Genomic DNA, 14,429 nt, shown 5'->3' with positions numbered 1-14,429 from the left:
TCCATGGGCATACACTTGTGAAAATAAAAGTGATCCTCAAAATGCAAACCAAGGGTATTAAAACCTGTGGGATTGACAGGTAAGAGGTTACATCTGCTTTTGCCATTAAAAATGATTCGCCATATTGTTTTTACAAATACAAAGCTTTGTCAAAGGAAGCATATGAAACGGATGACTCAAATTCTGCTATTTCATCTTTCACGAAATTGCCATGAGGAAAGGATAAATCATGAATCAAATGAAAGGAACCTGGCTCCTTTTTTGGGACTAGGCCTAAAGTGGCTAAACGGAAATTTATAACGGCATGGGGGAGAGAGGTCCAGCTATTCTACCTTCTTGCAATTCTTTTAAGATCTTCTCTTTACCTGTATGTCAGGGTGCTCAAAAACAGAACGTACATTTTTAATAGGAAGACAACCCTGACCTACAAAAGAAGGGACTATAAAACCAAACTTGTATCCTTCATACACTAGAATCTTGCGTTCAGGGTATTCTAGCCAGAACTGCATTTTTGACAATTTCACTGGCATCCATGCCTTTTGCATTACCAAAAGAGATTTACTAGCAGATTTTTTTAAAACAGCGGCATGCTGGATGTGTACCTGCACAGAATGAACATTTGTGCTTGTACCTGTAGTTGGATAAGAATCTGCATTGGGAATCATATGAGAAACGCACTCCCTTACATAAAGTAGGCTGAGGATTGGTTATTTGAGGCCTCTGTTTATATTGAGGTCTTTATGGCAGCATCAGGTTCAGCCAGAGCCCTACATCTTTAACCCCCCCCCCCCCCCCAGTGGAGGCATGGGTGAATGGTGAGCTTTTGGCTAAAGCTCTCATTGTAGCTGAACCAAGAAATGCCAAAGTGGAGGTATGCCTCAGCCACTATATCCAAGTGTTGGAACAATCCTGAGCATTTTTCAGGAAAAACGCTCACCCATCACAGAATAAAAAATACAAAAGGTCTCCAGCCAATTCTGAAAGGTCCGGGGGATTGCTCTCCTCCTATCCTCCAGACCTGTCATCAATTCTTTTATCAGATTTCAACAGTTCTTTTGATGACTGGAGCAAGGATAAAATATCTATGAATTCTCCACGCCATATTTTTTCTTCAACAGCAGAAGATAGATAGCCCAAAGGAGACAATTGACAGGGGAGCGCCTCCTTAAGACATGATTCAGAAACAGAAGCTTTAACAGGTAAAGAGTGTAGAATTTAAAACCGAAGTAGGCACTGTAGAAAAACTGGTGTTGGCAGTAACAGGAAATTTATCGAAATTAGAAGCTATGGTATTCAAAGGTTTAACACTCAATGGAGTGGCAAGGTTACCCAGTGAAAAAAACAGCATTATCTGACATACCACCTGAGCCACCGCCTTTCCATACAGTACCAATATTATGAGATTCCGCCCTATTTACCAAGTGCATTGGCTAAAGAACCAACTACTTTACCCAATTCAGAAAGATTTTAAATCCTTTCGCTCACCAGAACTGCCGTCCACGCTAACAGGTTGCCCAGACGTTGCCACCTCGCTGGAAATGCCTGCAGAAGCTAGCTGAGGAGATCCATTTCTGGCTCTGTTTGAGGAGCATGACATTGCCTGCTTTAATACATTTCTTTCAGGAGTAGAGGGAGAATCTTCCCTTCTCCACGTCTTTCCCCTGTTACCTTTGCAACCTCATTTCTGTGCAGTAGGGGGAGCTGGGCGACTGCCATTCTCCATATCTTCAATAAGCACAGACTGAGCATGCTCCATAGTAGCAGAGGCGGATACAAACGGGACTGCCTCTTCTTCCAAACACCCCCTGAGCCACTCCGCCCCTCTGCAGTCCTCAGCTTTCTGACTAAGGCGGCGCAACAGCTCCGTCTTCAGCGGGGGTCTCCTCAGGCAGTGAACAGAGCGGGAATGCTGCCGGATTTATAACCTCTGCCCGGCTCAATCCTACTTGATTCAGCCATTTGGGAAACCTTGCTATGGTGTACCACATTCTGCCATTACTCGGAGCAACCTAAAACGGGAGGGGAGGAAGGGAGAATGGGAGAGACGGGCAGCCCTCTGTACTGTCCCATGGTGCCCCGCATAAGCGCTAGGGGCTCAGTCTTTCTGTATTAGTATAAAGCTGCATTATTGCATGTCTTTTTATATCTATCTGGAGTTCAGTTTCATATTTTGGTGATAACTAGCCCTCATCTACCATGTTGGAGATGTTCATTTTTAGAATTTAAAATTGAGCATCTTTTGCCCTTAGCCAGTGCTGAATAATGGTTTACATTTTACTCTAAAAGGTAATCTGTTTGTTTTGTTTTTTCCAAATTTGTTGCCTAAACTGCTACTGTATTGTGTAACTAAACTTTTTGCTTTCTTTGGACTGTTTTGTAAAAACTCCATAAAGATTTTTTTTTTTAATATGTATACAAAGTGTGTGTATGTATGTGTGTGTGTGTATATATATATATATATATATATATATATATAATGTGTGTGTGTGTGTGTGTGTGTGTGTGTGTGTGTGTGTGTGTGTGCATACACACATACACACATACACACATACACACACACACACACACACATACACACACACACATACACACACACACATACACACACACACACACACATACACACACACACACATACATATATATATATATATATATATGTGTGTGTATATATATTTATTATTATTGGTTGCTTCACACCATTATGGTTTGAGTGTTTTTTAATACATGGGCTAACTGTACACATTTTGTGGGGTGTGGCAGCCCAAGTGTTATATGCAGTGATTAAGCTGTGGCTGGATTTGTTTGTAGCTTTTTAATGCTCCTTCAGCATGTCAAATTTATTTAATTATTGACACATTTAGATACTTGCAGTTACTTTTTATCCAATTCTCCCTAGAATGTATGTTTAATATAGATGTATAGGAAAAGTCTTTTGCTTTTTGCCATTTCATATGGTCTTGTGTTACAGAGTCTGGCCAGCCGATCTGTGGTAATGGGCTTGTGGAACAAGGAGAGGAGTGTGATTGTGGTTACAGTGATCAATGTAAAGATGAATGCTGCTTTAATGCTAATGAACCAGAAGACAGGAAATGCAAATTAAAGCCTGGGAAACGCTGCAGGTATGTGTCTTATGGATAAGCCAGTCACTTCAGCTAAAAGCCAGCTGTACAAAGATTAGAATTCTGTTGAGAAGACTAGTTACAGATTGGCATTGAGCTGTCAGTGTGATTAAGTGTTCCTATTTCCATAATCTGATGGAAATTGCTGGGCATGACATTTTACATTCATTATACACATTCTGATTGCTTTGTTGTGTGGTAATTTTTCCTTAATGGAAAAAAAAATCCTTTGTGCAAAACAAAACATTAGGCATAATTCTTAGTGGCAACTTTATTGGGTATGTCTACATAGTGCTCAAAAACGGTCAACAGCAGCAGTATTGAGGCATACTATTCATGTAATGCTAACTTAAGCGCTGTAGTAAACGTAACTAAAAAAATATGGAAATGGTAGCTAATGGAGTACCAACATCCCTGAATTATATGTATAAAGAAAAACCCTCAAAATGGGACTTCAACGGGTACTCAGTGATTATAGTGTCAAGTGAATGAACAGAGTTTCTAGGTAGTATATAAGTTGATAACGAATATGCAAAGCCGCGCCAACCCTCCCTTACATATATAATGTGAATACAAAAACAAATAATAATATGAATAAAGACTGGTACAATTAAGTAATAAGTTTCAAAAAATGTGAAAGTGACTCAAAAAAGCCAAAAATGGCATAAAAATAAAAATAAAATTAAAAATATAAAGTCCAATTAAGGAAAAGTTCACAGGTGAATTCAAATGGCGGACATAAACGTTCTTAAATGACAGCACCACAGTGGTTCAGCACTTTCCAAGGCGCGTGAAATACCCGTCACCATATATTAAATGCGCTTAACAGAAAATATATGGAATGAAGCATATATAAATGATAAATGGATGACGTCCAAGTAAACGTTCCTCAGCTGGGTCAGCACTCCATCCCATTAGCGGTGATTCCAAGGTGATAATCTGTTCAGTGGTCTCGATATAATACGCTCAGAGGCCCACAGAAAAGAAAGGGACTAACATAGCGTAATAACGTAGGAACAGTTTAATGAATAAAAGTAATGCACTTACAAGTTTGTAGATAAAATACAGCATAAAGAAGCAAACATAAAAAGCCGGCCGGCAAACAGGAGCCCGTCCTCCTCTCCTACAACGTGGTGGCGTCACTTCGTGCCCTCCCAGACGCGTTTCGTCATACCAGACGGGGCTCCATTGACAACGTCTGGTATGACGAAACGCGTCTGGGAGGGCACGAAGTGACGCCACCACGTTGTAGGAGAGGAGGACGGGCTCCTGTTTGCCGGCCGGCTTTTTATGTTTGCTTCTTTATGCTGTATTTTATCTACAAACTTGTAAGTGCATTACTTTTATTCATTAAACTGTTCCTACGTTATTACGCTATGTTAGTCCCTTTCTTTTCTGTGGGCCTCTGAGCGTATTATATCGAGACCACTGAACAGATTATCACCTTGGAATCACCGCTAATGGGATGGAGTGCTGACCCAGCTGAGGAACGTTTACTTGGACGTCATCCATTTATCATTTATATATGCTTCATTCCATATATTTTCTGGTAAGCGCATTTAATATATGGTGACGGGGATTTCACGCGCCTTGGAAAGTGCTGAACCACTGTGGTGCTGTCATTTAAGAACGTTTATGTCCGCCATTTGGATTCACCTGTGAACTTTTCCTTAATTGGACTTTATATTTTTAATTTTATTTTTATTTTTATGCCATTTTTGGCTTTTTTGAGTCACTTTCACATTTTTTGAAACTTATTACTTAATTGTACCAGTCTTTATTCATATTATTATTTGTTTTTGTATTCACATTATATATGTAAGGGAGGGTTGGCGCGGCTTTGCATATTCGTTATTACTGTTGGGTGTCATATCACATTTATTGCTGCTGCCTATTTTTGTTTTAATTTTACACTATTCATCCTAGCGCAGTTTACATTTTTTCTATATAAGTTGATAAATCTTTATTAATATTAATTGTGTAAAACATTACAATACATCTTAAAAATGATGGGAAACGGGTTCTTGATACTGTACTTAAAGGGGTTGTAAAGTAAATTTTTTTATTTTTTTAAAATAACAAACATGTCATACTTACCTCCACTGTGCAGCTCGTTTTGCACAGAGTGGCCCCGAACCTGCTCTTCTGGGGTCCCTCGGCGGCTGTCTCAGCTTCCTCCCGCAGGTGCTTCTCACGTTAATGCGAGCTCCCTCGCATTGGTGAGAAGCACTGCGGGGGCGCTCCCGTGATACAGCCGGCGGCTATAGCCGCTCGCTGTATCACAAGGCCCCGCCCCCCGGCGCGCTGCGTCATTGGATGTGATTGACAGCAGCGCGAGCCAATGGCTGCGCTGCTTTCAATCCATCCACTCCAGCCAATCAGCGGCCAGGCTGAGCGGCGAAGAGGACGGCGGGGGCGAGCGCGGGATTTTCGAGGGGTCAGGTAAGTAAAACGGGGGGACTGGGGGCGCCGGCAGTGTGAGATGTTTTTTCACCTTAATGCATAGAATGCATTAAGGTGAAAAAACATTTACCTTTACAACCCCTTTAAGATGGAATCAATAGAGAATTAGATTTTTTTTTCTTCAGAGATGCATACACATTTATAGAAAGAAAGGAAATTACTTTCTTGATATGCTATCTTGAATGAACAACATTAAAATGTTAAAATATTAATTGCAATTGCCCTCCAGTGTCAACAGGGGGCCTCTAGAGCAGTTCCAGTGTGTCAGTTTTTCCCGGCCATTCACCACAGACTAGTGGAGATATGTGATAAAGCAAGGGAGTCCATGCATCACCAACAGCTCTTAGGCTGCTTTGACACTGGGGTGTTGGGGGCGTCTGCGTTCAAGCTCCACTATTTTTAGCGCCGCTATTCGGCGCTTTAAGAACGGTGTACACGCCGCTCCTACAGGGCTGCAAAGATGCTGCTTGCAGGACTCTTTTTGTTTTTTGTTTTTTTACTGTCCTGCAAGCGCACCGCTCCAGTGTCAAAGCACTTGGGCTTTCACACTGGAGTGAGGAGAGGCTCTTTACAGGCGCTATGCAGGCGCTATTTTTAGCGCTATAGCGACTGTAAAGCAGTGTGAAAGCAGTCTTAATTGCATAGTCACCAGGGATCATGAAGTAATGTTTTTTTGTGACCTATATATAATGTATTGCATCACCTGTATAGCTTTATATGGGAATATCATTCATGACCATCCATTCAATATCCCTTTTGGTCAATATATAAGGTTAGGGAGGTCACTAGAAAAGGGAGGTGAGTCTATCCCACAGACTGCATTAAGCTTTGCGGGTGGTCATCAGGACAAATGTTGCATTGTCGCAAACCAAAAATCGGTACCGAAAATACATCCATGATTTCATGCTGTGTAGGCCCCTCATTTTAATGTATGCCAAAAATGTATAGAAGATAGAGCCAGATTTAGCACACAACTATCTGTTCCACATCCCTAAAGTTTCTAAACGCATGTATACCAATATTTTACATATAGTTACAACTCTTAATACAAAAAAAAAAGATCAACAATTACTTGTGTTTTTTTTATAAAATAAAAAATGTTCAAGAGCAATATCATGGTAATGACCCTGAACTTAAGCTCTATCACCCGTTCTACTGGTGCTTACGATTGAAGGTCATGGGTATCCCCCATACAACACCATTTTCTCCTATAGCGATTGTGATAAATAATGCTGCTCAACTCTTTGCTCTGAGTGTTTTCTGCTTCTTCAGGAGTTAAAGGCGTCAGTTTGCTCTAAAAAGATCCAAATTGATTTATTAGAACTCCTATACATTCTACTTGTATACCATGTTTCCCTGAAAATACCAGACCAGGTCTTATATTAATTTTGGCTTCAAAATTCACACTAGGGCTTATTTTCAGGGGTTGCCTTAATTATTTACGGTGTATACAATGACGATCCTAAAGTGCAGTTTTCCTTTTTTGCGTTATAAACAAAAACGTTCTTCCTCTCCGTGAGACAATCGTGGGTATCCCCACGGGTATAGTCCACGGGACCTGCGTCCCAGATCACGGAACTTGCGGGTGCGCGCGCTGCCGACGGCGCACCCGCAGGCCTCCTCTTAAAGGGCAAAGTACAGGTACCTTTGTTTGCCTGTACAAGCCCTTCTGCCGACATATATTGGCGTGGGGCAGTCGGCAAGCAGTTACTGATGTGGGTTTAATGACACTTTTATTTTTTTTATTTTTATTTTTTTCATTTTTGGCAATACGGAATGTCTAAACTACTAGTTTGGCATGTAAGTTATACAGTATAGGAGATTTAAGATGAATTACAGAGCAGAAACCAACTTTAGACTGTTCCCTACATTAAAGTGGAGTTCCACCCAAAAAAGTAATTTATGTGAATTTAAAAAAAAAATTTGAGAAATGTTTTTTTACTCCTCACTTAATGCCAGTTGCTAGGGCTGTCTCTCGTAGTCTGCCTAATTCAACGCCTGGGCTCTTGACTTCGCTTCCCTAAGCGCAGTAAGGGAGATCAGCTCTGACCCCTCCCTCTTGTCAATCATCCTGGACACGTCACATGTCCCCAATGATTGCGTGGCCAATTGTGGCATGCGCAGTGGGTGCCCGACTGAAGCCGCAGCCGGGTGCCCACAGTTACGTCGGCGCCACTGAGCAGAGGGGGAGGCGAGCGGGGATTCAATCGCCCACATCGCTGGACCCTGGGATGGGTACGTTTCTGATTAAGTCAGCAGCTGCAGTACTTGTAGCTGCTGACATAAGTTTGTTCATTTTATTTTTGTGTGTGTGTGTGTGTGTGTGTGTGTGTGTGTGTGTGTCTCAGCTTTAGGTCCCCCTATACATACTGACTTCTCATTGAACACCTTAATTGTTGCTTATTTTATTCATTGTGGAACCAGTAAGTTGTTCAGTGACTTTTAAGGGAGACTTTACCCATAACGTGATAAAAAAAAAATCTTTTGCAAGAAACATACATTCCAGATTAAAAATTGTGCTTCCAAAATTGGTGTGTGCTGGAAGTTGCTATTTTGCTGAAGCCCAGATCCCCTGAGCAGCAGAAAATCTTTTAGCTTGTCAGCAGATTGGATATTTTTGACACAGTGCAGAGAATTTGAGAGCAACTGAGCTTGTACAGAGCAGGGTGAGACACTGGATTTAAAACAGTATAGGCACTTTTTAATGTTTTACATAGCTATTCCTGAAAAACGGACCAGCCTTGAGTGATCCATCAGGACTTAATTTTCTGACTAGAGTTCCACTTTAATCTCTCTTGCAAATGAAGACCAGAAACCTTAGCCTGCTTGAGCAGCTTATGACACAAATGATGGTGTGAAATCTGCATTATTTAGGTTTTGAATGCCTTTCAATTATCCAGAGGTTCTAGAGGGTAACTGTAAAGGCCCGTACACACGGTCGGACTTTTTGACAACAAACATGCAAATTAGCTGTTTTGGAGCAACATCCGACTGTGTGTACGCTCCATCGGACAAACTTTTTCTGTTTTCATCGGACTTTTGTTGGCTGTGCGAACGGACAAACTTTCTGGCAACAAAAGTCCGATGGAGCAAAGTCCGACCGTGTGTATGCAAAAGCATCGGACTTTTGTACAAGGTACAAACACGCATGCTCAGAACCAATGCAAAAGATCAGACTACAATACAGAAGTTCACCAAAGTTGGCGCCGGAGTCATTGAACGTCCTCTTTTGAAGCGGCGTCAGTACGTTGTGACGTCATTACGTTCGTGTTTGTTGTCAAAAAGTCCGACCGTGTGTATGCAATACAAACTTGTGGACCACGCCCTTTGTACAAAAGTCCACGGAAAAGTTTGTACAAAGTCCGATCGTGTGTATGAGGCTTAAGGCCACATGCATGCTGCTGTTCCCAAACTCACGTTTTTGTGGGGTTTGGAGAGGTCTTTTGTTTTCTGCCCCTAAACTCCCCTGTTATATTAATGTGTCCATGTACACATACAGTAGATGTTTACAGCAGTTTAATAGAAGTGTAATTTAGAGGACGTTTTTGGGACGCCCTCAAATCACATTCAGGAGAGAATGGCCAACAAAAAAAAAAAAAACTTCGGTGGGGTTTTGCCGCTAACTTTCTAATGTCGGGTAAAAAAAAAAAGTTTACAATAAATTGGTGTGCATGAGGCCTAAAACTCACTTTAACTCTTTAGCTGCTAGGCCTTCATTTTGTATACTCAGGTGGCCAGACCATTTTTGCAATTTTTCCTTTGTTTATTTTTCACTTATAGCGTTCAGAATTTGTGACAGAATAAAAATGTAGAATAAAAAAAGGTGCTACTGATTTTTATTTTTAGACCCTGCGGTATGTGCGCAGATGTTTATCAAACCAATATAGTTGCAAAAAATACACTAAAATTATTAGCCGATAAAAACACAGCAAGTTTTACAAAATTCCTACTAAATATAAAAGCTTAACCTGTATTGAGTGAATAAATAACAAATATTTGTAACTTTTAAATTGCGCCTTTTTGCAAAATGGTGAAAAAAGAACGTACCCAGACATTTCTCGAAAAATCTGGAGTTTTGGTTTTTCACTTACAGCTTTCAGAATTTGAAAAGACCCCTCAAATTAGACATTTTCTAAAAGCACATGGCCAGTAGAATAAAAAAGTGCTACTGAATTTTTGGGCCCCGCAATAATTGAACAAATGTTTACGCCATTTTCACTAAATACACTAAAATCATTAATATTGCACATAAACACAACGTAATTTACAAAATTTCTGCTAAATTGGTACTAATGGAAGGGGGGGGGGGGCGGCGGGGGGGGGGGCATGTTTACCTGCACAAAGATGTACGGGTGTTCCGTGCATCCCCGTACAGGCAGTCTCATTTATGTCAATTGGGATGCAACGGCTGCACAGGGATAGCTGCTGTTCCCAATCTGACATCCGTGTTGGTCTGCATTCAGGGTCATGTACCGTGTGAGCCCAGGGACATGTATGAGGACCTGCATGGATGTAAAACTGGGAGCAGCGGCTCGGTTCGTGCAGGTGCTACACCTCAAATGGCATCAATGGGACGGCCTGCACAGATGTACGGAACACCTGTGTATGCCCTGTGTTAACAAGGCCTTAGGCCCCTTTCACACAAGCACACTGATCGGATTTGCCTGTCCATTTTTCAGGTGGGCCCAATTGGACCGCCCATTGTTCTCTATGGAGTTTGTCTGTTTACACCCGCCTGCATCTGAACCAGTCTGCTAAAAACAAAGGTGGGGGTTCCATTCCCCATCCATCTAGCAGATTGGATCGAATGGCATCCGATGGAAATAAACAGGCGGTCCGTTCCCATCCGACCGTCCCATAGAGAATAGCGAGCTGTGCCAGTGTCTGCTTTGCATCAGCGGAGTGGGCACGGACCAGTCCTCTGCCTGCTCAGTGGGGATCAGCAGACATCCCCCGCCGAGCAGGCGAATCTACTTTTTTAGAGTCTGCTCCATGTGAAAGTGGCTATTACCAGGTGCTGCCAGTCCATTAGGGGTGCTGGGGGGCTGCTCCCCTGCAGGGCCATAGATTCATAAGTTTGTATGAGGGTTTTTTTTTTTTTCAAGCCACATGATTAGAGCCTGAGGCTCTAATTGGCTTGGAAAAAGGCTGAGCTTGGGCGCATAGCATTGCACCCCAAAATCCTACCACTTGTGACAATGGCAAATTAATAGTCTTCCTTTTCAATGGCTCACAAAGCCATTTGACTTTCAGCTGCAATTAATGGGTAATTTTGATTAGCCAAGCAGGAAATATGTTTGTGATAATGGATGTGAGAAATCTTATGCACTACTACTTCTACTAACTTTATATCTGCTGTGATTAAAGCAGCTGGTCACAGTGCCTTGCCACCTATAGTGCATTGTTTGCTTCAGTTACACTACCAGGGACTGAAATGCTCAAGGAAAGCTCTTTCCTGCTTGGCTAATCAAAATTACCCCTGTTAATCGCAGCTGAAAGTTAAATGGCTTTGTGCGCCATTGAAAAGGTGATTAGCTACACCTGATTGAGTTTTACGAGTTTTTTTAGGGGGGAAGTGATCATTTTTTCAGCCCAGTGGTTGTTTTTTTTTTTTTGTTTGTTTTTTTTTTTTGTGTTATAGCTTTCTTTTGGATGTTACAAGTTGCCCTAGTAAATAAAAAATAAAATACAGCTGGATAAAACATAAAAACTGTCTTCATTTCAAGCTGCAAAGCAACAAAATGTTATTTTAATAGGGAGTGATTCTTTTCTATACCTACTGCACATTGCTAGGGCAAGTCTGTATGTGAACACCTCAGATATGGGTTGAAATGGAACACTCTGTGTTATAATCAAGTCTAGAGACTTAGAGCTTCACATACATATTGGGGTTTATTTACTAAAGGCAAATACACCTGGAAGCGCACTTGGAAATGCAGTCGCTGTAGATCTGAGGGGCACATGCAAGGAAAATAAACAGCATTTTTTTCATTGTACATGATTGGATGATAAAATCAGCAGAGCTTCCCTTCATGTTCATCTTCCCCTCAGATCTACAGTGACTGCACTACAAGTGCACTTAGAAGTATAAAGTGGATTTGCCTTTAGTAAATCAACCCCATTGTGTAAATGTCATGCTGCTCTAAAAAACTAAACATCATTACAAGGAACTGGGGGGGGGGGGGGGGGAGATACACCCTGCAAGGCAAAGGCATAATGAGCTAGTATACATAGCATAGTTTGAAAAGGGAAAGTAATTCTCAATAAAATGACATTACGATATGGCTTATGTAGCAAAAAATGCTAGATTTTTTTTACACATGAAAGTGGTTACCCCTAAAGCATGAGCATGTAGGAATAAATGATATAACTACATCACCAAACATCAAGCCAATTTTTGTCACAATTTCTCAAAGTTTCTTACCAAGTTTCATCTTTAGCCCCTCTGTTTTTATAAAGGAAATTCCTCCCAAATCAACCTGAAATGCTGCATAGTCTTTAAATGATCACGTCACAGACCTATAGGTGCCATTTCCACCAAGGATTTTATTTAAGCAAGGACTTGCATGTTCACTGGGTACAAGGTTATATGACTGGATGGCCTGATACTATTGCACCCTAAACCAGGGTTCTCCAAACTTTCTAAACAGCGGACCAGTTTACTGTCCTTCAGACTTCAAGAGGGCCGGACTTTGGCCAGTGGAAGTGGAAAAGGTGTCGACGTCCATGGGAACAGATAATGTCCCATTGTTTCAGTGGGAGAAATTGTGCACCATTGTTAGTGGGTTCACTTGTGCCCCATTGTTGGTGTCAGTGGGTTGAATTGTGCCCCATTGTTGGTGTCAGTGGGCTGAATTGTGCCCCATTGTTGGTGTCAGTGGGTTGAATTGTGCCCCATTGTTGGTGTCAGTGGGTTGAATTGTGCCCCATTGTTGGTGTCAGTGGGTTGAATTGTGCCCCATTGTTGGTGTCAGTGGGTTGAATTGTGCCCCATTGTTGGTGTCAGTGGGTTGAATTGTGCCCCATTGTTGGTGTCAGCCGGTTGAATTGTGCCCCCTTTTGTTGGTGTCAGCCGGTTGAATTGTGCCCCCTTTTGTTGGTGTCAGCGGGTTGAATTGTGCCCCCTTTTGTTGGTGTCAGCGGGTTGAATTGTGCCCCCTTTTGTTGGTGTCAGTGGGTTGAATTGTGCCCCCTTTTGTTGGTGTCAGTGGGTTGAATTGTGCCCCCTTTTGTTGGTGTCAGTGGGTTGACTTGTGCCCCCTTTTGTTGGTGTCAGTGGGTTGACTTGTGCGCTCCCCATTGTTGGTGTCAGTGGGTTGACTTGTGCGCTCCCCATTGTTGGTGTCAGTGGGTTGACTTGTGCGCTCCCCATTGTTGGTGTCAGTGGGTTGACTTGTGCGCTCCCCATTGTTGGTGTCAGTGGGTTGACTTGTGCGCTCCCCATTGTTGGTGTCAGTGGGTTGACTTGTGCGCTCCCCATTGTTGGTGTCAGTGGGTTGACTTGTGCGCTCCCCATTGTTGGTGTCAGTGGGTTGACTTGTGCGCTCCCCATTGTTGGTGTCAGTGGGTTGACTTGTGCGCTCCCCATTGTTGGTGTCAGTGGGTTGACTTGTGCACTCCCCATTGTTGGTGTCAGTGGGTTGAATTGTGCGCCCCATTGTTGGTGTCAGTGGGTTGAATTGTGTCCCAAGGGGCCACATCTAGCCCTCGGGCTGCAGTTTGGAGACCACTGCCCTGTATATACCGTATTTATCAGGGTATAACATGCACCCCAAGTTTAGGAGGGCATTTTAAGGAAAAAAGTTTTAGGAGGGAAGTTTAAAGGAAAAAAAACTTACATTTAAATGCCCGTCAATGCAGCCTTATCAGTGTGCATCTGCAGCCTTGTCCATAATTGCAGAATGATCAGTGTCATTTGCAGCTTGCCCACCGCTGTTTGCAGCCTTGCAGAGTGTAATTTGCAGCTTGCCAGTGTCATTTCCAGCTCCCCAGCGCCGTTTGCAGCCTTGCCCATGTTTAAATATCCCGCCGCCGAGACAGACCGAGCGAGCGGCGCTGAAAGAGACCAAGCGGCGCCGAAAAAGACCGAGCCGTCTTCTTGGCTCCGCTCGTAGTCCCGCCTCCCTGCTGTTTCTGGAGCGACTGTGTATTCTACTGTGTATTCGGCTTGGCTCGGCTCGCAGTCCCGCCCAGTATGGGCGGGACTGCATGCCGAGCCGAGTACACAGTAGAGTCGGCTCAGTCTTTTTCGGCAGCCCCATTGTTGGTGTCAGTGGGTTGCCGCTCGGTGTCTTTTAGCGACGCTCGCTCGGTCTTTTCCGGCGGCGCTCTGTCTTTTCCGGCGGCGCTCTGTCTTTTCCGGCGGCGCTCTGTCTTTTCCGGCGGCGCTCTGTCTTTTCCGGCGGCGCTCTGTCTTTTCCGGCGGCGCTCGGCCTTTTAGCCTCACAGACAGTGGGGATCGGCGTATAACACGCACCCACGACTTTCCCCCGATTTTAAGGGGGGAAAAGTGTGTGTTATACGCCGATAAATACGGTGTGTGTGTGTGTGTGTGTGTTATGTATGTTATGTGTATATATATATATATGTATGTATAGATAGATATCAGGATATGCTGTAGATACTAGTATATGTTACAATGACTCTTTTCTTACCTACTGTTATGATAGACGTATTCCTTTATGTATTCAAAGTCTTTTGTCCATTAGAAGGCTTTGTTTTTCAACTACTATAACTGATCCTGTGCAGAACACATCTCGTTCTTATCTACACAAACTGTAAAAAATACATTTTCCTATTATACAGAATGCCACACGCAGTACTACTTCTGTATGTTTGCCTTTT

The 14,429-nt window shown here is 42.7% G+C and overlaps 1 protein-coding gene across 2 annotated transcripts in view; it reads left to right on the top strand.

Moving 5' to 3' along the window:
• Window positions 1-14,429, top strand: part of ADAM10 (ADAM metallopeptidase domain 10) — a 256,301-nt gene that overhangs the window by 222,969 nt on the left and 18,903 nt on the right. For both annotated transcript variants that reach the window (XM_077471107.1, XM_077471108.1), the window contains exon 11: window positions 2,972-3,122. In XM_077471107.1, coding sequence (XP_077327233.1) covers window positions 2,972-3,122 — 151 coding nt within the window. The remainder of the gene's footprint in view (window positions 1-2,971; window positions 3,123-14,429) is intronic.

The sequence above is a fragment of the Lithobates pipiens genome, unplaced genomic scaffold, assembly GCF_037356315.1.
Source record: "Lithobates pipiens isolate NorthernLeopardFrog02 unplaced genomic scaffold, aLitPip1_a1.2 Scaffold_8, whole genome shotgun sequence".
Classification (NCBI taxonomy): Eukaryota; Metazoa; Chordata; class Amphibia; order Anura; family Ranidae; genus Lithobates; species Lithobates pipiens.
The sequence above is the reverse complement of the archived record's forward strand: the minus strand, read 5'-3'. Positions and strand labels throughout refer to the sequence as shown.